The 23,945-nt window shown below is 43.1% G+C and overlaps 8 protein-coding genes across 8 annotated transcripts; 5 read left to right on the forward strand and 3 right to left on the reverse strand.

The window, feature by feature from the left end:
• Positions 1 to 1,737: 1,737 nt before the first annotated feature.
• PHALS_09659 (uncharacterized protein) lies at positions 1,738 to 2,112 on the forward strand (the record flags this gene model as incomplete). Its single annotated transcript, XM_024724954.1, has 1 exon — positions 1,738 to 2,112. One exon carries the CDS (start codon positions 1,738 to 1,740, stop codon positions 2,110 to 2,112), a length of 375 nt encoding a protein of 124 aa, XP_024575779.1.
• Positions 2,113 to 8,478: 6,366 nt separating this feature from the next.
• PHALS_09660 (methylthioribose-1-phosphate isomerase) lies at positions 8,479 to 9,576 on the reverse strand (the record flags this gene model as incomplete). The annotated part of the gene is made up of 1 exon (XM_024724955.1): positions 8,479 to 9,576. One exon carries the CDS (start codon positions 9,574 to 9,576, stop codon positions 8,479 to 8,481), a length of 1,098 nt encoding a protein of 365 aa, XP_024575780.1.
• Positions 9,577 to 9,636: 60 nt separating this feature from the next.
• On the forward strand, positions 9,637 to 10,338 carry PHALS_09661 (uncharacterized protein; the record flags this gene model as incomplete). The annotated part of the gene is made up of 1 exon (XM_024724956.1): positions 9,637 to 10,338. The coding sequence occupies one exon, from the start codon at positions 9,637 to 9,639 to the stop codon at positions 10,336 to 10,338; it is 702 nt and encodes a 233-aa protein (XP_024575781.1).
• Positions 10,339 to 10,462: 124 nt separating this feature from the next.
• PHALS_15385 (uncharacterized protein) lies at positions 10,463 to 10,826 on the reverse strand (the record flags this gene model as incomplete). The annotated part of the gene is made up of 3 exons (XM_024724957.1): positions 10,463 to 10,472; positions 10,531 to 10,610; positions 10,698 to 10,826. 3 exons carry the CDS (start codon positions 10,824 to 10,826, stop codon positions 10,463 to 10,465), a joined length of 219 nt encoding a protein of 72 aa, XP_024575782.1.
• Positions 10,827 to 11,800: 974 nt separating this feature from the next.
• On the forward strand, positions 11,801 to 13,075 carry PHALS_09662 (Uncharacterized conserved protein; the record flags this gene model as incomplete). The annotated part of the gene is made up of 5 exons (XM_024724958.1): positions 11,801 to 11,897; positions 11,953 to 12,107; positions 12,176 to 12,247; positions 12,308 to 12,657; positions 12,724 to 13,075. The coding sequence occupies 5 exons, from the start codon at positions 11,801 to 11,803 to the stop codon at positions 13,073 to 13,075; spliced, it is 1,026 nt and encodes a 341-aa protein (XP_024575783.1).
• Positions 13,076 to 15,853: 2,778 nt separating this feature from the next.
• On the reverse strand, positions 15,854 to 18,652 carry PHALS_09663 (Uncharacterized conserved protein; the record flags this gene model as incomplete). Its single annotated transcript, XM_024724960.1, has 2 exons — positions 15,854 to 17,476; positions 17,558 to 18,652. 2 exons carry the CDS (start codon positions 18,650 to 18,652, stop codon positions 15,854 to 15,856), a joined length of 2,718 nt encoding a protein of 905 aa, XP_024575784.1.
• A 1,079-nt stretch (positions 18,653 to 19,731) lies between these two features.
• PHALS_09664 (ars binding protein 1) lies at positions 19,732 to 20,727 on the forward strand (the record flags this gene model as incomplete). Its single annotated transcript, XM_024724961.1, has 1 exon — positions 19,732 to 20,727. One exon carries the CDS (start codon positions 19,732 to 19,734, stop codon positions 20,725 to 20,727), a length of 996 nt encoding a protein of 331 aa, XP_024575785.1.
• A 2,114-nt stretch (positions 20,728 to 22,841) lies between these two features.
• Positions 22,842 to 23,103, forward strand: PHALS_09665 (uncharacterized protein; the record flags this gene model as incomplete). Its single annotated transcript, XM_024724962.1, has 2 exons — positions 22,842 to 23,018; positions 23,080 to 23,103. 2 exons carry the CDS (start codon positions 22,842 to 22,844, stop codon positions 23,101 to 23,103), a joined length of 201 nt encoding a protein of 66 aa, XP_024575786.1.
• Between the last annotated feature and the right edge of the window lie 842 nt (positions 23,104 to 23,945).

Raw genomic sequence — 23,945 nt, forward strand, 5'->3', positions numbered from 1 at the left:
CGATATCTAAGTGATTGTATCATACGAACTGACGGCTGTAATTACAGGCTGCATATTTATTTTGGCCATCATCACACATGATCGCCATCTCGCAACGCCACTTCGTCCCTTTCGACCTCACTATTGCATCGTTATCGTCAATTTGTCGAAAGGACAATCTTTTTAATAATTGAATGTTTTGTTTTCAACAGAACAATCTTGTCGTTTATTGAATTTTTTAGTGGTTGAGTGCACTTTAGGGTCGTACACACATTCGGGAATGTTTGTTATTCCATAACCCAACGAGCTCAGTGTACGACAATTGCACGACATTTTATTTTAAAGTCAGCCGTTGCTTCAAAAAGCACAGATGTTTTATACGGTAGAGCTATCCCGTGAACATAAACAGGCTAATTTTGAGGGTGAGGAGTACGACCCTTAATGATAAGATTATCTTACTGGGACTACGTTCGTCGATGTAGTTTTCGATAACAAGGCACTCTCAACATGTAATTTACGAGCTGGGAAACGTATAAACCGCCAAAATATTTCGATACATTGGTGTTGGTGGACGCATATGAAGCGGGTCACTTAATCTGAGCGTTTGCAAATGGATGTGATCCTGTAGATTAGATGTATATCTTTTATGGTAAAAATGACTGCTAAGCTTAATTAAAGCTTTATCTTTTCCGCCATTTCTCCTCGACTTCTAGAATCTAGGAAAGTGCAAGATTCAATGGGACCAGTATTCATATCTGACAGTAGCAACGACCCCAATATATTTGCTTCCATAAGCTCAGTAATTACGATTTCATATTTCATACATTTGAAAAGTGCGCTAATCGTTGGTCGTCACTGAAAACTACGTTTGCCTAACGAGAAAAACATCAGAAGATAATTCATGTAAATATTCGTTTGAGTCTTGCCCCAAATGTGATTTGGACGATGTCATTGGCGAACGACCAAGAACACATTACATCCGGACGTTGAGGCTTTTTAGCTCCTTCGTAGTCGTTCGTGGAGGGATGGGACCAATATATGCAGATGGATAGAACGATCTATTTTTGAGGAAGCATAACATTCAACATATTTGTGTTTGGCCTTAAAACTTTGCACCCACATCATTAGCAATGTTAGGTCTACGATTCTGTCAGTTAATTTTTTATAAGTGGAGCACTGACGAACGAGAAACACAAGCCGTTATATTCAAGAAATTGTAATAATTGCATTAAAATACAATGTGTGGAAGCACACCGAATTCGAACTAATAGGTCAACCTTTTTGTATACAAAATCAATGTTACCGACCAACCGCGAGCACGATGAAGTAAAATTTCCATCTCCGATTGGGGCAGACCACATACTAAAGTCAAGTGATTTAAATTAAGGAATACGACCGACACTGTTAAGAATGACGTCGAAAGGCGGTCGCAAAAACAAGGTTGATTTAGTCAAAATCAAGCCTATTTCTCAAAGCCCTGTCGCTAATCCATAAGGCAGAGTCACCGACCGACCATCTTCTGAGCAGCATGAAAAGTATACAAAATATAAGAGAAAACATGTTGAATAAAGCGACCGACCACTTTGTCTATGCGCATTTTTTTATAACCGTCTGGGAATTCGAGCGACTTCGATCAGAATGAACCTCGGAACTTTGTTAGCCGACCACCATTTCTCATTGTGCGCTTAAACATCCATCTGGACGCGTGGTCACTCACATCACACTTTGAAAAAGTCGATACTCAAGACACTTTACACAATGATTCCATCATTGACGTCGCCATCAACTATGTCATCTGTACGCGTGCTCAGCCACAAGCGGCGTCGTAATGGCGACTTTGCCTTACCAAAGCCTGAAGATGAATACAAAACTAGCCAAAGTTTGACTGAAAGTTCTTGCACCACATCAGGCGAGAGTTCGAGTGAAGAAAGCGATAGCTGCTACGAAAGTGAGGATAATTTTGAAGAAGAAGTGACACAATTAGCTGCCAAGCGGCGACGTCGCGCAGACTTAGATGAACTACAAAAGTCAGTTCGTCTCATGGAAGCACATGTCGTTGATGCATCAGCGCAATTGAAGGATCTTGCGGCACTTGTAGCAGTTGTCGTGGCACAACGCCAGCAGCACACATAGACTTTTGCTTCTGACTGATTGTACATAGTTTATTATGATTGCGTTTAGCCTATTGCTACAGTGCGATCGTTGGCATCCGTGCCGAATTTATAATAAAGAAATTACTTTAAACAAACTCTTAGCTTACTATGTTGGTTGAGGTCAAAAGATGTAGAGATCTAAAGCAAATACTTAGTACATTATAACTGCATTGCTACGAGTAAGTGAACGGCATCAATCAACATGACTGTCGATTCGTCATATGCCCAACGACCACTACGCTTCTTGCATTGTCTCGTCTGTAGCGGTCGGAATCGTCTCGTGCTTTTATCTTGATTTTTTTATTTGTGATTACAGGAAGGAGTACGGTCGGTCGGGTAAAAGAGCTGGCGTTTGTTCTGTGCTGTTCGACGCGAGGCCGCAATCATTAGGATACAGCTCAATGTTTTGTTTCTGAAGCAATTATAGCATACCGTATAAACCTATCATACATACAACGACACATTTCTTTTGGAGTAGTATCCTTTGTATTTAATCTCGCACTGAATCGCAATTATTTAACTAGTGTAGCTTAAAACATTGTAATGCAGCCTGCACGCGAGCTCAACGATATAAGGAGGATCTGCTCATTCGAAAATTTCAAAAGATAAAAATACTATAATCTCCGCAAAATTCTTAAATGGGACAACAAAAATAACTAGAAAACATCAATTACACGGTGTTGTGCCACACATAATATCGTAGATGATTGTGTGTATGTAAGTGCTAGGATGCTGATTTATGCTAAAATCGAGAGAAAAGAATCGAAGACACACTCGCATCAAAGCTTTTAACGGTATGTGAATGTACGAGGAAAAGATAAGATCCAACACTTTTCGTTTGCGCCATAACAATCGACCTTGCGAGTACGTGGTACTTACTACGTTAATCATCACCTTTATGATCTAGCATGAATGTGTAACATGCTGCACGAGCAATCAAATAGTCCAATTTCAACATTCCGAAAGTCCATAATTGCTGGTAGCATTATATTGTTCATATAAACAGCAAAAGAAAGCGCCAGTCAAGATATACCACTAGACCACAAACGACAATGACATGGTATTTGAGTATCTTTGTAGACACTGCGATTCCTGTATATATTACCCTCAGCGAAGGACTGCAAACGTTACGCCCAATTTTGACTTAGCTCTCGGCTATAGTAACCATTTTCGTGCCCGTGACTAATCGGCTACCACTTCACCGAATTGTAATGAGCTTGGATTAGCCAGTAGGCCCTACAAGTGCGAGCCAAGCAATATTAAACCAGAATGAACAAGGAGCTGTAGCGCATTTGCAGCCTGCTAGTAACAAACATGTTGTTGCTGGTACAGCAGGGTGAGCACCTGAACCATGTGCGCTTACACCTCACATGATGTGTGAGGTAGAAAACTATTAGACTGCATAAGCTTCACATTGCGCTTCAGTGTAATCGTAAGTTATGTTTAAGTACCTGATTTTGGGTATTTACGAAGATGTTAGACCTCTAAAGAGCAGGATTTCATGTCAAACGTGATGTCTCGAGCAAGAAAATGCGTACGTGCAGCTAAGATTAACCGCACGTCAGAAATAGCGAAATGCATATGACAAGCGGTAGTGATACGTTTGTCCGTGTTGTAATTTGTTGCACGTTAAAAATAGCAGGGCTATCTTGACGCTGAACTACAGTAGAGACTCTCGTGCACGAGTCTAGCAACTGTATATTTGTTGTGCAATTTCTAAGGCTCAAGTTTTCCACTGGTAAAATTCTCAAAGGTTATGTTTAAGCTTCATACAGAGCTCAGAGAATTAGGCAGCATGGATTTAAGGACCCAAGTTGTGCTATAATTACATCATAGTTACAGCGTGGTTAATAATACCCCACAAGCCGTAGGTTGATAGTAGTTGATAAAGTTTGGTGCCAAACCATTATATTTGGCGGGTCATGAACTCACTCTACATGAAACCAAAAGGAATTTTGCAGGACAACGTAATGTCCCGAATAAATGTCAGCGGTAATGCTTGGTGCCTCAAGCGGAGCTCAAAAGAATGTAGCGGTGATGAGTCGCGGTCTCAAGATCATACAAAAAAAACGTCTCATGTAACATACCGTTCACATTCAATCATTTTCGAGAAAATAATAAAAAACTGAATGCACGGCACAGCAGTAGATCATTGGCGAGACCGTCAAGATCAGCTGTGGACTGTTTTCGTCTTTGTCCATGAACTTCATTGTTAATGTGACCATCACCGTAATTTTAATTTTATACATATCTTGATACATGTATCTCCACACATGAAATTACGTACGTGATGTCCAAAAGAAATTCCGTTCTGGATCGAAAGGGTGAAGTGTGATTGCCCACCTTGTAAAAATGTTGCAAGAACTAAAGAACGACTCGCAAATACTGTCACATTCGTAAAATTCAATCGACAGAAGTTTTGACCAAATTACCCATGGCGATGTATATCACTGCAGCCGAATCATTATTTTGATTGACTAGAGCTCAACCAATATCAGTGTCGTGGCGGTTAAGGACATTCATTTGCTGAAAAGATAGTGCAACAGATAGCTCGTATCAAGGCTTAGCATTGAGTAACAAGCCTGAGTTGAGAGTAGCAGCTTTCATTACGCGTTCCTGTTCTACTTTCTTGCTATTTTGTCGTGATACTGTTGGTGCAAGTATGTGTCTTCAACGCGTCACTATATCCGGCAGCAGGCTCTCATGAAGCTATATTTTTTGTGAGAATATTTGCCGACAACGACATGATTTAAATGTCTCCAAATTATTACCGTAATTCAGCGGAGGAAGTGAGCTCGTCATTCGTTTTGAATGAATCTGTTATGAAGAACGCTTTCATATCACTAAATGCAAAAAAGCGAAAGTGCTATCCACAAAGCCCAACAGATCCTGTATAGTTTTTATGAGGATCCCACAATATTGTGATGAAAAATCCACACATGTCACCCCCCCCGGATAGGGAAGTGGGTCATGTAACTGACTTAGTATCCGGAGCCAAATAGAGCTTCACACGGCTATAACCCTTGCGAAGGGAACAGTATATTGATGCTTTCTTCCAAGCAAAATACGAAGCGAGTTTGGCGAATCAAAGTAACTTTGTACACTAGGCGCCGGCATTCTATATCAGAAAGGCTAACGGTAAGAGGGGTGCTGAGCATGCTTGCAATCGGCTGAACACTGCCACGATTCCGGCGTAAACGTCAATGCCTAGAACTGTATGTTGCAGAATAGCTTGATCGGCCGCATTTTGCTCAGTGTCCTCGACCCAGCTGATAAAGACTATCAACTGCTAATAAGGGACAGCGATATTACTCTTAGGGCAGTTATCACTCCGAGCGGGATACGCTGAAATGATTGATTATACCACAGGGACTGTGTAATGCACCAACAATGTTCAATCGTCAAATGACACAGCTGTTTAGGCCAGATCGTGAAAAATTCACAAAAGTATCTCAGCGATAGATATTCCCATAGATATGCGGAGACCAGGAAGTCGAATGTGGGGACCCACATGAAACACCTGCGAGTAGTGCTCGAGTGTATGCGCTACAGTTGGTACACTGACGCCTTGATCAGTATTTGTTCTGCGCCAGTTATCACCCCTCTCGTTGGGAGAAGAACTTCAATTGCATCCAATACGCCTGGAAAAGAATTCCAAACGCACCCAATACGCCTGGCGACCCTTCGAGACAATTTGACGTGCCGAAAAAGTTAATGTCGTTTGTAGGTACTAATCACTGATTGATCGTCCCGAGTGTTGTAAAAAACCTCAAGCGTGCCCCGAATGTGGTTCTTTCAGATCAAGACCGGCTAACTTATAACGTCTGTGACTCCTCGGCCATTGCCATGAGCTTTACTTCGGGCAATTTCGACGGGCGTATCAGCACAAACATGCTGAAGTCTCACCAGACGGAAGTTGCCGAAAGAATCACCCTGTCAATGACAAAGGAATTTCTATGTCTTTGTAAAGCTAAGGATGCACTTGCTTGGTCTGTGATCGATACCGATCATGCGTCGTTGTTTCCCGCGACGTAGTCACCACAACTCTCATAGAGCATGACAAAAGAATTAACTTTTGCCAAATTTACCATCAAGGTAAGTCATGAGCGTTTTGGCTTGATTTGGTGGAGGATGCACTTTCACATTGCCCCAACAATGATTTGTCAAGTATCAAAACGGTGATGTCTCGAAACTGGGCGGCACGTACACTCAACGGATAAGTCACGATGTGCATTTGGTACTGAAATGCCCATAAAATTTTGAATATTAGATACCAATTTGACAGAGCGGATGATGGCACACCGGCAGCGCTATTCCTTATCGCAAGTTTACTACTGATCCACATGACACTCTGCAGGTAGGGAGGTCTCGTGATAAGGGACTTAAATGTAGAATACGGTATGAGGCACACGATACCCCTTTGATCGGAACAATCAAAGGAGAGAAGAGTGAACGCTATATATAGTCAGCCTTAAATGGGTAAGCACGTATGTGTAGAGGTCAAAACGCGACATAAGCCCTGGACAGTGACGGCGACACTTTTAGCTCGTCTACTACTTTAGGCAGAGAGTTAACAGCTCGTTAGCATGAAATACCTTGATCCATCAAAAGACGCGTCCGATGCGATCAGTATTTTGGTATTTGTGGACTGCTTGAGCGAGCTGGCTCATTTCGCTGTTGTCAGCGGTTACGGGAACGGCGCAAAGACGGTCAAGTTTTTCGTCGATAGAGTGCTTGCCAGCATGGCCTTCGGATCGTCATTGTATCGGGTAGAACTTTGCGCTTTGCAGCAAAGTTTAAACAATATTTAAAGGTGCTAGGCACCAGATTGGGATGTCAACCGCTGACCATCGATTTGCGGATGTTCAGACAGAACGCGTTGTGTTATATTTCATCCGGAGCAATATCGCGGACAGAACATGCTCCTACGGATCAACTTTTTTTACGGAATTGATTTGTGGTGCCATAGACATCGCAATAAAGAGGCCTTCTGAAACCATATCACCACCCACCCTTATGAGCCAGTCGGATATGAAGATCGCTGTTGTAGACTGAGCAGCATCTTCACCATTTTCTGTAGCTAAGCTACCGTCAGCTTTAAAGCAGTGGCGAGCCGCTGGGGGTACACATTGCAATGACGAGCTCTCAAAACAAAGCCAAACCCTGACTCATATTTATGTCGGACGCACACCGACATGGTCCGCGATAGTCAGCTTGTCGCCATGACCAAGAGCTGATCGGGATACTCAGCCTTCGCCGTCATTGCTCGATGATCAAGGGGCGGCTCTCAAACAATCGGGCAAGAGGTAGGTCTGCAGGTACACCACGGCAATAATCAGAATCTAGTGAAGCGAATGTTACACCATCACTTATGGGAGCTTTAGGTTCCACTTCGGTTAGATGCCTTCATCATTAAGAAATGGTGTTTCTTTGGCCTCTATCGCTTCTAAAAAGAAGCATATTTGCTCGTCGCAGAGTGCTTTCTATCAACGGCTGGGGCCCAACATTGCGATGGGTTAGACCCTTCATTGGTCCGTTGCATCTGTCAGATAGAGACAAGCGGGGCTGTAAGAGCATGAGATGAACGTAATTCGCTGTGATCCATTACGTGCGCGAAGAGAATTCTTGATTCAAATATGCTTCTGAGATATGATTTTGTAGCGTGCAAAGAGTGGAGTATAACTGTATGCGCAGTAGGCGCTTCATGAGCGTAAACTTCTGCATAATGTCCAAAAGGAAATGTAAATTTAATACATCTTGGTGGAGGGGGTGTAAATGGGTATGTACTGTAGTATTGTGTATGTACTAATTATTGTGTATGTACTAAGTATTGTGTATGAAGTGTAGTATTGCGGGATATGACGAGAAACGACACCTCTTTTTAGGAGTCGTGTAAGCCATGTCAAGCACGTGCTGTAGGGTTTTATTCATTACACTCTAACCCCTCTCTACCCGGCCCGGGGATTGAACCCTGGACCTCCCAGTTCTGAAGTGAGTGGCGTACCACTGCACCGTAATGAAGTGTAGTATTGTGGATGGACTGTTGTATTGTGTTCGTACATCATACACTTTCGAATTAGTTGTCACAGTAAAACGCATGTAAATTGCATAGATCCAGAATCAAGTCATCCATAACCCTCAAATGAGGTGAAACATCAATACGAGACTTATGTCACGATTAGAAAGACTTCAGTATCTGCCTGCAGCTTTAGATCATGTTAGGTATAGCAGACCCTCAAAACCCGCTACCAAAACCAACGAGAACTAACGTAAGAACAATAATGGCCCTAAAAGCCTCAATTCTTCAGCACAAAAGAACACATGTTGAGTCTTGGTGTACTGATGTTTACAATTTTTCGCTTCGAGCTCGACGTTGCTTTGCCGCAGCTACAGCTTTTGCAAGACTTTGGTCAAATGGCGGAGAGCACACACCTTCCTCCGTGATAATTCCGGTAAGGTAGCGATGAGGCGTGATATCAAATGCTGGATTGAACACGGGACAGCCCTCAGGTGCAATACGCACACCACGAATGCAAGCAACTTCGTCGGCACTGCGCTCTTCAATAGGAATGTCCTTACCATCTACGAAGGAGAGGTCAATAGTGCTCGTGGGTACACATGCATATACCGGAATTTTATTCTCGTGAGCAACTACTGCTAGTTTGTATGTGCCAATCTTGTTCACAACGTCTCCATTGGCTGCGACTCGATCAGCACCAAACAGCACCACATCAACCTTTCCAGTCAGCATAAGATAACCTGCAGCGTTATCAGCAATGAGATGCATTGGCACACCTTCACGCATAAGCTCCCAAGCAGATAGTCGTGCACCTTGTAAACGTGGACGAGTTTCATCTACCCAAACGTGAACATTTTTGCCTTGTGCATGACACTCGTAGATAACACCGATAGCTGTACCAATGTCTACTGTTGCCAAGGCGCCGGTGTTGCAATGATGAAGGATATTTGCTCCAGTTGGTACAATAGCTGCTCCAAACTCACTTAGTCTCTTATTAATAGCCACATCCTCCTCAGCCAGTGCTTGTGCTACTAGAAGTGTATACTCTATCAAGTCGGCGACGCTCCCTTCAGTGTGCATTCTGTCACGTAGCTTCTTAACCACGCATTCTGTCGCCCACATTAAATTAACAGCTGTAGGTCGTGCGGCATCGATCATTGTCTTAGCTTGTTCAACGACTTTCATCAACTCTTCCTTGGTTGAGTGTTCGATAGCTGGGAAATTCTTGGCAGCGATCGCAAGGCCAAACGCACCAGCTGCACCAATAGCTGGAGCACCACGTACTACCATGTCTTTGATGGCATGTGTGACATCTGCTACCGTTTCGCAGCGCATAAGAACGAGCTCTGTGGGTAATTTACGCTGGTCGATGAGCTGCAGACCACCATTCGTCCACAGTACGGAGGGCATACGCTTAGTAGCCATTGTCGAAATTAGACTTACTTATGATTGGTCAAGGGTGTCGTCTTTTACGATCTTAAAGTGATGCAGTGGACGGATGAACTCAATGCGCTGCTAAATCAATGCGTTTTTGCTTGCAGCTACGATTTTAAAGTATCGTGTGATCTCTTTTGCCAACAGGTTGCTAAGCTGCGACTATGGCATGGCAATGAGGCATTGGAATTAACAGCAAATCAATGTCAAGAGCAGTGGATGGTCTTAAATCCAGTGGAAGAAGACGAAGATGGTGAAGAGAGTAGAAATGAGGAGATAGAAAAAGATAAGAGCGTTAACGACACTCAAAATGAAGGCCCTCGACTGGAGCTATTGTTGTCGGATGCTGAATTGGATGAGCTTTTGATGGCTCTTCCACGTCATGAAGAACAGGATCGAGTTCTTCCTTCTTCAGCTTCTGATGTGAAGGATAGAAAATCAAGCGAAATGCAATGGGTGTTGGCGTTTTTAACAGATCCGGACGCGATCGATACTGTGGACATTGAAGCCAAATATTTTATTGGGAGTCGTGAACATCACAACGACGACAACTATCAGAATTTTCTGCAGGATCTTCACAAAGCAAATTTACTGGTGCCTCCTCCACCAATCACTGCGGTTGATCGACGTTGTAATCAACAGCTTCATTCCAACGTTGTTGTTGCTCAAAATGAGAATCAAGATGGCGGTGAAGACCAAGAAGAATGGGAATGCACTCGTCATGCCATAAAACACCTAAAGAAATTCTGCTAACTTATCGGTTAGTCGCACAGATGTAACACAAAATCCAAAAAAAAATACTTCACATTGTCTTTGAAAACCGCTCATAGCTTTTTGGTCGCGTTTCTTTTATTGCTATTTCGCCTTCCCCATAGCATTATGCTTGACTACTTGATTGCACATATGATAAAGAGGATTTATATACAATGACAGTTGTTGCCTTACCTGTTTGTTTCCATGAAAGCACCGGCGACGACATGCGTAAACGACTGATTAGTAGTGTTGAAATGTTGTGTGCATCCCATCTATAAGCCAGCGACGTTAAATTGTCAAGCGAGAAACGCAATCAGAAGATAACCTTGATAAGTTTCGCATAAGCACAACATACGTACGCAAGCCCGAAAACCCTGAAGCATTGTGATTCTAACATCAGAACGAGCATAGACATCTACTTTTTTAGAATAGAACAGGCTAGCTTGCGTCGTGCAGTGCTTCGTACTAATGCATTGGATGCGCATCATCAAAGCGCGGTAAGGGTGTACAAAACAATACGTGTGTTGAGTTGACCATGACTTCACAAAAATAAATGGTCACACGAATCCGTTTCTGTTATGGATGCAGCTATAGAATGCGCTGCCAACACGCTGTGAGCTACATCAAGGCCCAAAAGTAAGCTTTTATAATCAACTGATAAAAAAATCGGGCGTAAAGAATGTAGTAATGGAGAAGAGGGTCTCTTATCAAATAGCTTGACTAAAAGCAGAGATTTATCGACATGTGGCTCTACGCACTCCCCAGGTGATTGACGCCTTGCTTAGCGTTTATGTAGATAGCCGTCAGCGCAATAAAAAGCTGCTCAGATGAGTGAGGTCACGATATTCAAATCACCAAGACCTAGAGGTCAAGTTTGAACTTCGAGATGTGATGACGCTGATTTGATTCGCGAACTTGTAAAACAACAAATCATCATAAGAAATCAAAGCTATTACTATCGGGTGTACATTAGCTTATGAATGTTAGACGATCTCATAAATTTGTTATCAAGAAAAAAATTTCAAGAAAGTAACGAGGATCTTTACAAGATGCTTAACCGCACCACACTTATGCATTGCTGATTAATCGCCTGACAACCGATTTCTAAAGAGCTCGAGTACAAATCCAAGAAAAAAGAATCACGTCAGTCACATTGCTGCAGAATCTTGATGACTGTACATTATCCAACGATCAACAGTAGTTTTCGTTACTGAAATGCGTTGTCCAAGGGTGTGTGTAATATTGTCGTTTCTTAAGCAAAGCATAAAATGATGCAGACAGTATGGTAGTGCAAGCAGTCAGTGATGATATGGCAGTAGATCTCAAAGTGACTGGAAGGAGATCGAACGAATGATTTCTTGCGATTTCTCAAATTTTGTGAACATTTGAGAATAGATTAACAGTTTTCGTCAGTGGTGAAAGGGTGCGGCGTTTTGTAAGTATGATGGGATCCTTAAGGACAATGCCCATGCTTATTGTCAACATGGGTGCCGAGATGATTTACGTATTGGCTCAGCGACTCAAAGCGCAGAACATTCCTCGAGACAAGAGCTCGAAAGGTACGAATTAGACCCATTTTGGTAGTATTGGTTTCTCAAACTAGTCTATTCGTAGTGCTCGAGGATATTATCAAAACTATGCACAACGAAACTTTTATGTCCGAGACCTTCAAACCACATCGCATGTATTCAAATGGATCCACTCGACAGATCTTTGATCGCATCGCACACTCATCAATTATGCGTCTTAATACAAACAGCATGGATAAGGTGAAAGCAGAACCAATTGAATCCGTTTCGTATATTGACATTTCGACGGGTTATTTTGAATACTGCAGCTCTACGATCTCATGCGCATGGGTTTCAAATATCAAGTGTTGTCTTGTTCCTCAGCTGACGAGTTACTTCAGGTGGTCATGAATCATCTTCACAATACAAAAGATCTAATTGACTCCGCTCCAATTCAGCAGCAAGTGGATCAAACCATTGAGCTCTTTTTAACTCATTTTGGCAATATGAAACCTGCTGATTTCTACGTGCTGAAACAACTTCTCTGTCGATTTTTTCAAGACACACGAATTAAAGTTTCCCTCTTCTTACAAAATAACATTCAAAGCACAGATGGCACACTAGCTATCCATCATAAAGGGTATACAGCTTCGGGTGGTAAGGTTCCCGGTATTATTCGTTATTTTGATGCGCTTAATCGTGTCGAGGAAGAAGAAACATTTGCTATATCCAGTGCTGAGGGTTCCATTGAGGCGCCAAATGGCTCGGTGCTTGAACGCAATCAGATAAATACTGAGCTCGGCTTCAACATGTACGAAGCTGACTCGAAAGACGGGAAAAAAGGTATCACACATTCAACTCACCAGAGTCTTGCCAGCAACAAGATCTGCAGTTCTACTTCATTAGGTGCAAAGCAATCGGAGTCAAAGGTTCATCATAAAACTTTCAAAGCCACTGCAACGGATGGTTTTAATTTGCTCGCTGATTTGGTGGGAACGTCGTCGAGTGAGGAAAAAGGTGACAATAAAGCACTGCGTATCAATCTCTTTCCCGATGACTCAAGTTACAGCGAAGATGAGAAACGCGTGCCGACCATTTGGATTGACGCAGCCAGTGACCGCAAACACGCAACAGATGCGATCTTGCGAGAGTTCAAACTTGACGGAGATGCCAAGCACGATAGCAAACAAGACGATGATCTTCTTGACCTAATGGACTCAACTAATTAGATTTGAAATTTAACTTTTATGAAGACAATATGTTAACTATCTTTGTAGTTGTCGAAAGCTATGATTTTCAAGGAAGTTTAATATCGCCGTAGTGTGATTAAGACTGACACAATCAAGTTGTCTTTGAAGAGAAAACATTCGGAAACCTAAAGAAAAGTAAAGCTACAGGTCTAATTGAAATCGAGGCAAGCAATAGCAATTCCAATACACACTCTTTTGAGTATTGAAGGCTATCAAGAAGCCAAAATATGTTGCTACTTTGCTTAATTTCGTACTATGTACTATGACTAGGATATGTGTTTGCATAAAATGTAGATAATGGTGTTTCCGGCCCACACTACCGTATACATTTTTGACTATAGAAGTGGAGTCCACTTGACTCGTCACAATTATACCAGACCTTACTGGAATTTGTCGATTTGGAATGCAGATCATTACGTATTCACCAAAACCAAATAATTTTATTTGCTGATAGAAGCTACCACAAATACAAAGGCTGCATACAACTCAAGACTCTTAAATTAATTCCTGCAGCTCAATTTGGAATTTAAAATATTTATCCCGAACCTAATTTGTAGATGTTTTACTCTCAGCCACGAATGGATTGATCGTTTTCACCGATGCTTCCTCTTGTTCATTTATTTCTCGCTATCGCACATCAACGCACATCAACCACTTGCCTACTTGCTAGCATCAACGTCATGGAATAAAGCTTACTTGAAAAATTTCAATGCGAAAATTTAGCTTTTAAAGATATTACCCTGCTTACTCTTCGAATCAACTTTACTAGTCGTGAAGCTTTGCATGCGCTTCAGATGATTATAGATCGTTTTGAGGTAACAGTGATGTACATCTTCGTTCAACTTCAAGCCAGAAACGTCCAACATACTTGTTGACGTTTAACTCCTAGCGCAGGTGTCAGGACGCTGAGAAAACTATCCCCTTAAATTCAAGCATGCGTAAAATGATTCAGTCGATAGTTGTGCTTCAACGCCACAATTTCCATAACTTGCCTCAGATAGAACCCAATCAATTCTTTTCATCGCGGTGTTGGGAACTACGAAGAACGAATCTTTATTTATTGTGTTTAGCAATGCGATTAAGATTCATAGCGCGTGTATTTGTGTTGTGCTCTTCTCTTTATGTACAACTGAGATTCGCGTGTGTATGGACGTCCGATTTCTGCTGATTCAAGGTCACGCGTCAATCTTTGAGGACACTGTCCGCTTATACCGTTGAACCCTCTCTGTGTTATAATTGTCCATCGATCACCACAGTTTCACGGTTGTATAGCAGTTGTGGATTTAAATTGTTTCGTACAATGAGAGAGGCCTGACAACTGATTGCTTGGACGTTATTAGTAGTAAGTAATCAGTATGGCTGCTGTTCATACTCACATGTAAAAGTCTACCAGCCCGATAATGACTGAAACATGATTAAAAATCAGGGACAGCTTTCTCATGCACCAGTACATTATAAAACAGGACATGTTCCTAAGCACTTGCGTGCAGTAGGATCTATCTGCCACTTCTCTTGACCTTTGAGTCTCAAAGTCTAGAATTTCATGGTCTATGCAATTCCCACAACGTCGAATTTTCCTGAGGGTTCTGTATGCCGCGAAGCCAAAAATTTTCTAAAATAATCAGGGCTGATTTCATGATGAGTCATTGTTAATGTGACCATCACCGTAATTTCAATTTTATACATTTCTTGATATCTCCACACATAAAATTACGTTAACATTATTTAGTATCTTGACTGTCATTGAAAGATGCTGTCAATCGCTGAAGACACATACTTGCATCGACAGTATCACGACAAAACAGCAAGAAAGTAGAACAGGAACGTGTAATGAATGCTGCTTACTCTCAGCTCAGGCTTGATACTCAATGCTAAGCCTTGAAACGAGCTATCTGTTGCACTATCTTTTCAGCAAATGAATGTCCTTAACCACCACGACACTGGATTTGGTTGAGCTCTAGTCAATCGAAATAATGATTCGGCTGCAGTGATATACCTCGCCATGGGTAATATGGTCAAAACATTTGTCGACTAAATTTTTTTTTGTGACAGTATTTATGAGTCGTTCTCTAGTTCTTGCAACATTTTTACAAGTTGGGCAATCGCACTTCACCCTTTCGAGCCAGAGAGAGATCTCTTTTGGACATTACACCGTCATGGTCGTATTCAGGATAGCCCTCATCCACATATTCTATCCTACCTCTTGAGGGTTTTTTCGGGACCAGATTCACTAAGCAAGCACATGTCCGGCGATAATATTAATGGTAGCTACCATCTCTTCTGCTGGCCACAATTCCGGCATATATAAATTTTAGCAAGTTAAACGTCGTAAATGATCTCTCACTTCAAGACCCGACCTGAGTCAAAGTATCCTCGTGCTTGCAACAACAATCCAAGCATTTAAGAAATTCAGTCTCCACATACTTTTGGAAAAAGAAAAGTCATGTCATTCGCTCAATCTTCATTGAAAATATGATTGCAACGCTTCATTCCAAAAGTCAACGGGTTGAGCCTGCGGGGCTTGGCAATCCGAAAGCAATGATTGCACGCAAAGCCTCATGTGCTGCAATGAATTTGTGTTTGCAACCAGTGAAGCCTTCGAGATTTTTGTGTTTGGGCTACCAATTCTCGGCACAATAACGAGCCAATGTTGATTATCGTTCCGGTGGCAAAGGATGGCGAAAATGGTATGAAAGGTTGTTGCTGACAGCCGAAAAATACAACCTTCACCAAAATTGATATGATTAATCGGCAATTCTATGACTTCCGCCGCTTACTTTTTGCAGGTTTTGCACTTGCTTTGGCGCGCTCCTTAGCCTTGCGCTTGTTTCTCTTCTCTGGTTCCTCCACATGCATAACGCTGGCATCAAGTCCGACTTGTGTACTGAGAACATCAAGCCAAAGCAATTGCTTGTCACTAAGTCGATCGCGAGGACCTTTAACTTCCACGACTTTTACGTGCGCAGCAAAACTTTCGGTCTTCATTAGATCGAGAACGTGCTGTAGCGGTTGCAGTTCGAGGTCGTCTCCTGATACCGTCATGTCAGACCGCTCCGCGTTTTGCGAATCAGCCGCTGCGGGAATCTTCTCGTTCAAGTTTAGCTCCTCATCCATACCACAAAAGGCGAAAATGTTCAAACAGCCATGGCTATCAGTTGGCCATGAAATCACAACATCTTTGCAAAGCTCAATTCGCATCAGAAATAAGTCTGGCAATCCATTTTGAGCCTGATGGTACTCTTTTGAAGTAGTCATGTAGCGCAGTAAGTTGACAAGCTGCGGTCGCCCTATCGCTATGATTGCGAGCAAATAAAACTGCAATGATGGTACGTCATCATTCGGCCAACGAACAAAGCGACTCACCTTTCCAAATTCCGCATTCCATCTTGTCACAAACAGTACCAATAATTCTTCGATTGTCCAGCCATTCGCAACTAGATCTAATCGACGCTCGATAAGATCTCGCCGAGTCTCATAGAAAATGCCCGCATATCCAAAATCTAGAGGTGCTGACTGGAACGGTGTCTGGAATACATCCGGAACATTTGCATATAGAATGTCCCACATCAAGATGCCAAACAAATTTCCAAATATCAAACCTTCCGAATGGACACCGTACCATCCTCCGACACTCCACATCTCTTCAACCTCTCCATCGACAGTTTCGCGGTGATGATCCCGATAATATTGCAAAACAACTTGTTCGACAGTGCACGGTTCATCATCGTATCCCACAAATCGCGACTTTTCTCCCGTTTGACGATTGAGGGGACGACCTACAATGTGGTTCTTTCGGTATTCGTGCATCTTAGGGCGTATAGTATTGTCATCATCGTCTTTATCAACGTCAATGCTTGGAGAAAGGTTGCTATTTCCAGTACTTTGCGGAATACGATTATCAGCAGAATTTAACTCGGCTCGTTTTCGTTCGTCTTGACGATCCAAGCGACATCGACGTCTTTCAAGTGTAATTCGATCTGCCGCCAGAACAAGCGGATCCGCCAGTGCATTCGCGCACGCGTCTCGAGCTTGATCGATACATTTTAAATGCTCTAGGTTCATAGCAAGACGATCCCACCAATACCCGCGTTTCCGATCGAGGAATGGCGCAGCCAGCAAGTCGTTTAGTAACAAGGTAGCAATTTGGTATTTTCGCATTTTTTCATACAGATCCACCGCAATATGCAATGTTCGAACCAAGTGATAACCGGCATTGCACTTAGAGAAGAAGATGGGAATTCCTGACGTTCTATATGCGGCTGCTTTCATCCACTTCATATAAGCCTGCAAACAGCTTCTAGTTGCAAGTACAAAGTCATCCAATGACTGTAACTTTTCAATGTCGTTGTAAAAAAGCTCCCAGCTGTGCATTTGCCAGCTCTCAGCGGCACCTTTTTCCAATTTATCATGTAGTATACAATCGTCTTCTGTTTCTGTCGACTCTTCGTCTTCGTAGATAACAGTCAATAGCCGCTGAAACGCTAGAAATGCTGGCGGAACGTCTGATAACACCCACTTGAGTTCCAAATCGGGTTCTCTAAATTCTTTGTCAGGTGTCACTATCTGTAAACACTGTTCAATAACATTCATAATTCGGTGCAGTTGATATGCCACTTCATAACTTGCGTAAGCCTCAGCCGAAGGAAATATACGATGATAGTGAAGAGTTTTAGCCGTGAAGTCATCATTGCTAGGTATGTGATAGTCTGGATAGGCCACCTTTTTGAAAAAGACCATCAGTCCAGGCCATTGCGTCGGCTCGTATCTCAACTTATGTGTGGCCAAGGCAATAAGCTGCCCCGTGTCTACTACCTGCGAAGGCATTGATGACATTGGGTTATAAGGAGGTGTAGAGACAAAGTAGAAGAGGCGATGTATCCGCATCATTAAATCCCGTATGGCAGCTGTCATTCTCAGCACCATCACGTCAGAGCTCTCTTTACCAATAAGTGGATATGACTTAACCCATATCTGCTGCATGAGCTCCGCTACGGGAATCCTAGACCCATTAATACGTCGTTGGGTTTTTACTACCTTTTTAACGGCAGCCATGAGGTCTGTCTTGGGGATATGTTTTTTATCACCCGTCATTTTGAAATACAGCGCAGCCAATTCAGATGCTGTAGCACATCTTTTGATGGCACCTAACGCGGCATCCACAATATCTGACTCTCGGCTTGGTGACTGATGCTTAGCCATAGATGTGATGGGAAATTGTTGCAGAAATCCGGCATCAATTAATCCATGCACCAAATCCTGAACCTTCCTATTATTAATTGGCTGTTCACTTTGGTCAAAATAGCGAAAGAGAGAAATGGTCTTAAACCAAGGGCCCTGACGCTGCAATAAACGCGCATAGACTTGCTGTTCAAATGGCTTGAAGTTGGACAAGAATTGCGTTACAATAGCAATTTCTTCCATCGAAAAAAGCTCGCGAAAATCCTCACGCTTAATTATAATCGTGGTTAGCACCAGATTTAAGTGTCGAGCGTATGCATCTTCCCATGGCGATGCAACTTCTTCAGGAACATGCTCTTCATTGAACTCCGCATCCATTGCAAGAGCAATTTTAGCTCCTAGTCACTAATTTGCCGCTCTCTTCTGAGTGTCATATGTTGCTACATCATTATGTCTCTCAACTCTTAACACGCAACTTTCCTTCCAAAGAGCTGGCTTCGTGGCAAATCAAGAATCGGAGGACCACACATCGATCAGAATTGAGGGGGAAGGGAGACATGGCTACTCCGCAGGATGGCGCTATCACGTCAGCGTCCAAGTCAGCAAAGTCCAGACGCCAGAGTAATGGCAACGGCAATCTGACCAACTACCAGCGCAAAGTCATTTGTGAGTTCTACCGTAAGAGTGGTGGTGTTATGTCGCAAAAGGACTTGGCGCAATGGACGAAGCACGAGTTTGGGCTAAAGAAGACGCCAGCACAGTCAACAATTTCGGGCATTCTCCGTCGTCAGCATGAGTTTATTAACATGAGCTCACTTGAGCTTGGGATTAAAAAGAGACGTGTGGTGCAGCATCCACAGCTTGACTCTGCATTGGCCAATTGGGTCATTCAAATGGCAGGACGTGGGCAAACTGTACAGGGCGATTTAACTAAGGACAAGGCAAAGGAGTTTGCACATATGCTTGGTATTCCAGAGAATGAACAACCCGAGTTTTCGAATGGCTGGCTACACTCTTTTCAGCTGCGTCACAACTTCAGCTTTCGCAAATTTAACGCCGAGCAGCATCAACAACAGGCGACCCCGGACGGCTCAAGACGCCAGGGAGCTAAAGTATTGTACTGGACCGACATAGACGCCCTTATGGCTGAGACAGATAAGTACGAACCTAAAGATGTTTTTGCTGTGGATGAAACGCCGGTGCTTTACACGATGCCGCCTATCCAGAATGCCCTGGAAGAAGGAAGACTACGATGCAAGAAACGTTTCATCGTTTCGCTTGCAACCAATGCGGATGGATCGGAAAAGCTTCAGCCATTGTTTGTATCGCACTATGAACACCCGAAGTGTTTTCGTAAGAAAACAGCTGAGCAGCATGGTCTACACTACTTTTGGAACAACAAGGCATGGATGACAGGCGTTATTTTCTCTCGTTGGCTCCAGCGATTAGACTTTGCCATGGCTAATCAAAAGCGTCGCATTTTGCTTTTGATCAATGACATGCCATCGCATGTGGTAGCGCATTTGGACCTCAAAAACGTTGTGATTTTTATCCTCGATTCGGCTATCCATCAGATGCTAAATCCTATCACGTCTCGTGTCGTCACGACATTTAAAAAGCGCTTCCGGCGCTATCATTTGCGCCACGCGATTGACAAATCAGAGACGAATAAAAGGACCATGTTTGATGTTGACGTATTACAAGCTATGAAGTGGGGTGCAGCTAGCTGGGACGAGATTACAACCGAGACGATTAAGCGTGCTTGGATCCCTACGCAATTAGTGCGCAACCGGGTGATATTAGACGAACATGTGCTCTTGCAAGAAGAAGAAGAGGTGCTTTTAGATACGGAATTAGAGCACTTAATGCTTTTTTTACGACTGCCAAACCCTGTACCCATAATGGAGTATCTAAATGATGAGACGATGTCAGACTACCCTGTGCACGAAGACAAATTTGACGTCGTGTCTAATGTTTGTGAAGTACCAGAGGATGAGGTGGACGAATCTTTTGAAGAAAGCCCGGGGCGCTCATTGTCATTACAGGAGAAATTGAAAGCATTTCGCGACGTACTTCACGTTCTAAAAGACCGAAGCGATGCAGATGACACTGCACTTAATGCCATTCGACGCGTACAAGATGCGATTCGATTGGAAGGCCAAAAGGAAGCAATGGGTGCCTTAAGCGCCAGCGGCGATGTCAAGAACTTATTCGATTTAGATACAGAGATAGGTAGCGATAGTCATCATTCGGGTGCTGCTCATGTGATGACATCTCTTGAAGTCGATACCCAGCAGCACATGGATGCGACATCAATATTGGATTCTTCCGAGAGTGCTCTATCAGCTGCTTCAGCTTCCCTAGCTGAGGGTGCTGGTGACCACACAAGCTCGATGCTGAGCGGACCAACGGATGACGAACGTCAACATGAAAGTTTCCATGCTGTCATTTAGGCTCTTTTTCGGTTTGGACAAGATAAGATCGCAATCCAATTGATTCATGTGCAGTATGTATAAAGCTCGGATGCCTGTTCTTAATACCATCTTGGTTGTAGTAGTTTCTGATCAAAGACAAGATTGACAAGTTCGTGGAGTCATCGACAAAGACATATGTGTATAGTGAGATCAAAACCTAATGTCAACCTAAAGAACATTGACATAGCGTTTTATGTTCGTTGTAGCTATTCAAATTACGAGTAAAATAAATTGACTAATGTTAACTTCCTGTAAATTTATAGGCGTTCACTTCGTTCATTTCCTCGGCAATACGCTACCTCAGGCCTTGATGACCTTAATTCTGCACGAGTCACCTCGACTTTTGAGTCTTGATAAAAAGCGGACTGGCATCGTAACAAAAGCAAGCATTTAGAACTTAAAGAAATGTGTGCAAATCCCGATAGTAATTTTTATATCTTGAATGACGAAAAGTTTGAGCATCCAACATGTTTTTACCGAATCAAAGGTCAGCAAAGGTAAGTGCCAGCACTAACTTTTACTTACAGACGCGACTCTTGCTCAGAGCACGAAAGCTGTGCTTCGCATCCAAAATGTGAAATTCATCGCATCTTCAAGGAGGGACAGTAAGTACGGAAAGCTTCGGTGCAAATCGCATCTCTATGGATATCCTCCAAAAAGGTGGTAGCTGCTATAATTTCGGATAGATCGGATAGAGGGTCAGCTGCCATTATGGCTGGAAGCGTCTCAACTATCTGGCCTCTCTCCACTTAATTCCGTCGTCATTGGCAGGTGGAAAATAGTGTTCAGCGCACACAGTGGTGCTAATATTTGCTCTACAGAGTTATCATGCATAGGTGTGTATTTTTGCGCGCTGCTAATAAGCTTGTTACCAGCTAGCGCAACACACCGGTATCTGTTTGGAGAATTGTCGAATTTATGGTTGCCTGACCCAGAGAACGATTTTTGCCACCTCCTCCCTAAATCGTTTTGACACAGCCTTTCTGAGAGAGGCACCTGTGCCTCCACAGAAGTTTGGTTGACACGTCCAACGACGTATCTCATCAGCACACTTTCAGCTTGGAAAATTACCGAGGGGTGCAATGGGTCAATTATCACTGCACACCTTGTGGTACTTAAGGATCCCACTACGCGAGGCACACTGCTGAAACATTTGTGGCGAAGACACCACGATAGCAATCAAGCGGCACGATGGTAGTCATAGATGTAAGTATCAAGCCCACACCCTCTACGTGTCCTATTTTATCTCAGCTGGTTGTAGCCAATGGTCGACCAAAAACACATTGCGAGAAAATGTAGGACCGTTCTGTACCTACTAGAAGAAACTGGCTCTATCAAATCTCGTGATATCATGGTCAACGTTATTCATCACTCAAGGGACTAAATTTCTTTGAAAGGAGGGACTCGCTAAAATCGCTGCTGGCTGGCATCAATGTCCCTATTTTGGATGAGATAAAACCCTTATAGCTTCCAAAGCGTCATGCAATAACGTACGACGTGAAACTCTTGCAATAGAATGAGATACTGGCAAAACCAAACACAGTGCGATATTCGTACGACTCACATCAAGACCACTTCTCAAAATGTCGAAGGCTAACTAAAGCCTTCTTGTAACGGTTGAAGACTTTGACAACTTGGAATGCTGTTTTGTCTTGGAGCCTGAACTCAAAATACTATCTCATCCAAAGTATTGCGTTGGTAGAACGCCTTGAGCCTTGAATCGACTAATAGTTGAAGACTTAATGCGCTACGATCTTAACTCTTGATGAGGCTGAGAAAAGTCATGAATGTACCACTGCTAAGAAGTATTTTTAGTGCGAATGTGAAGCTATCACAGCTTCAGTCAAACACGCGGGGTTGTCCGAAATAGTAAGCCACGTTATTGCTAAGGGTCTCACGCAAAGCTCGGGGGATATAAGCGGTAGGGACCCGCGGTATTCAGGTAGGCCGGGACTTAGCTACATTATGCCACGAAGTATCAAGACGAATAGCTTTTCTGCTAGCCAGACTTTCTTTATATTTGCTATCAGGACCGATACGAAGACCTCGGGTATAGCTGTCTGTAGAGCTCGATCTCGTTGAGACGGGTTCGAATGGCTTGGTGCCGCGGTTTCCAGGGCAAACGTCAGAGAAGACAGGCGGCTGTAAGCCGCGAGTTGCAGGACATTACATTGTTGGAAACCATCCTAATTTACTGTGATGCTACTGCATATACTAGGTTAGCAACCCCGCGTGACACTCAGATTGTGCGGAGCAGTGCAGCTTCACATGTTTGTAGCGAGCAGTTGTATTTCTTGATACCGTTATCAAGCACATCCTTGAGAATGATAGCCCCAACTTACTGAGGCCTTATGAGCGTAAGATTTATTCCATGATTTGTGCACGGGAATCGAAAGACGATGATACCACAAGTCAATACGAATAGTCATGGGAAGTTTCTCAGCTCATTTTCTTTATGGATGGGTCCGTACTCGAGAATAACTGTGTATGAATGTAATATTTATTCAAAGATTCTAAGCATCGCATTTATCAATCGGTGAGGAAATTCACGACGTAGTGATCGGGGACCGGCCACAGTTATTAGCCCTGGGCTGGATAAGTAATCGCGGAGTGGTCTTGTTTCAAAATCAATGTTTACGTCATTAGTCGATGGTCCTCACCAAGGCGATAGTCGGAATGTAACATACTTTCTTTTTTTTCCAAAGCACGGGGGTGAGTCAGTGAACTACGTCGACATCTGGGTCAGAGAGAATAAAAGCATGTGGAGATTTATGTGTGCATTCAAGATGCTTGATGCAACCTTTATTCCGGCACAAACGTCGATTCTTGTCAATATTGTGCTGCAAAATAGCAAGGCCGGTTGCACCTTGTTTAAATTCTATCGACCTGGCCAAGCAGGATGCTTCGTGAGCGGTTAATTATGGACTGTTTAGCCTACCAGCGACATTTAATAATCAGTTTGATAGCTGTAGAGACCGCAAGGTGAAAACTTACCCACCTATTTCGGCTAGAAAGTCATGAGAGCGCTGAAGACCAATTTTTTTGCAGAGAATGGCAGCAAGATCTATTTAATGGGGTTATCAGGCAAGCGCCCAGAAGAAACTCACCTATAAACAGACCGCATTTACGATCACACTTATATTGTAACGGGGTTACATGAGAGTGACCCGTCACTCTCCCAAGGGAGCTGTGGTGTG

Source organism: Plasmopara halstedii (genome assembly GCF_900000015.1).
Source record: "Plasmopara halstedii genome assembly, contig: Scaffold_430, whole genome shotgun sequence".
Taxonomy (NCBI): Eukaryota; Oomycota; class Peronosporomycetes; order Peronosporales; family Peronosporaceae; genus Plasmopara; species Plasmopara halstedii.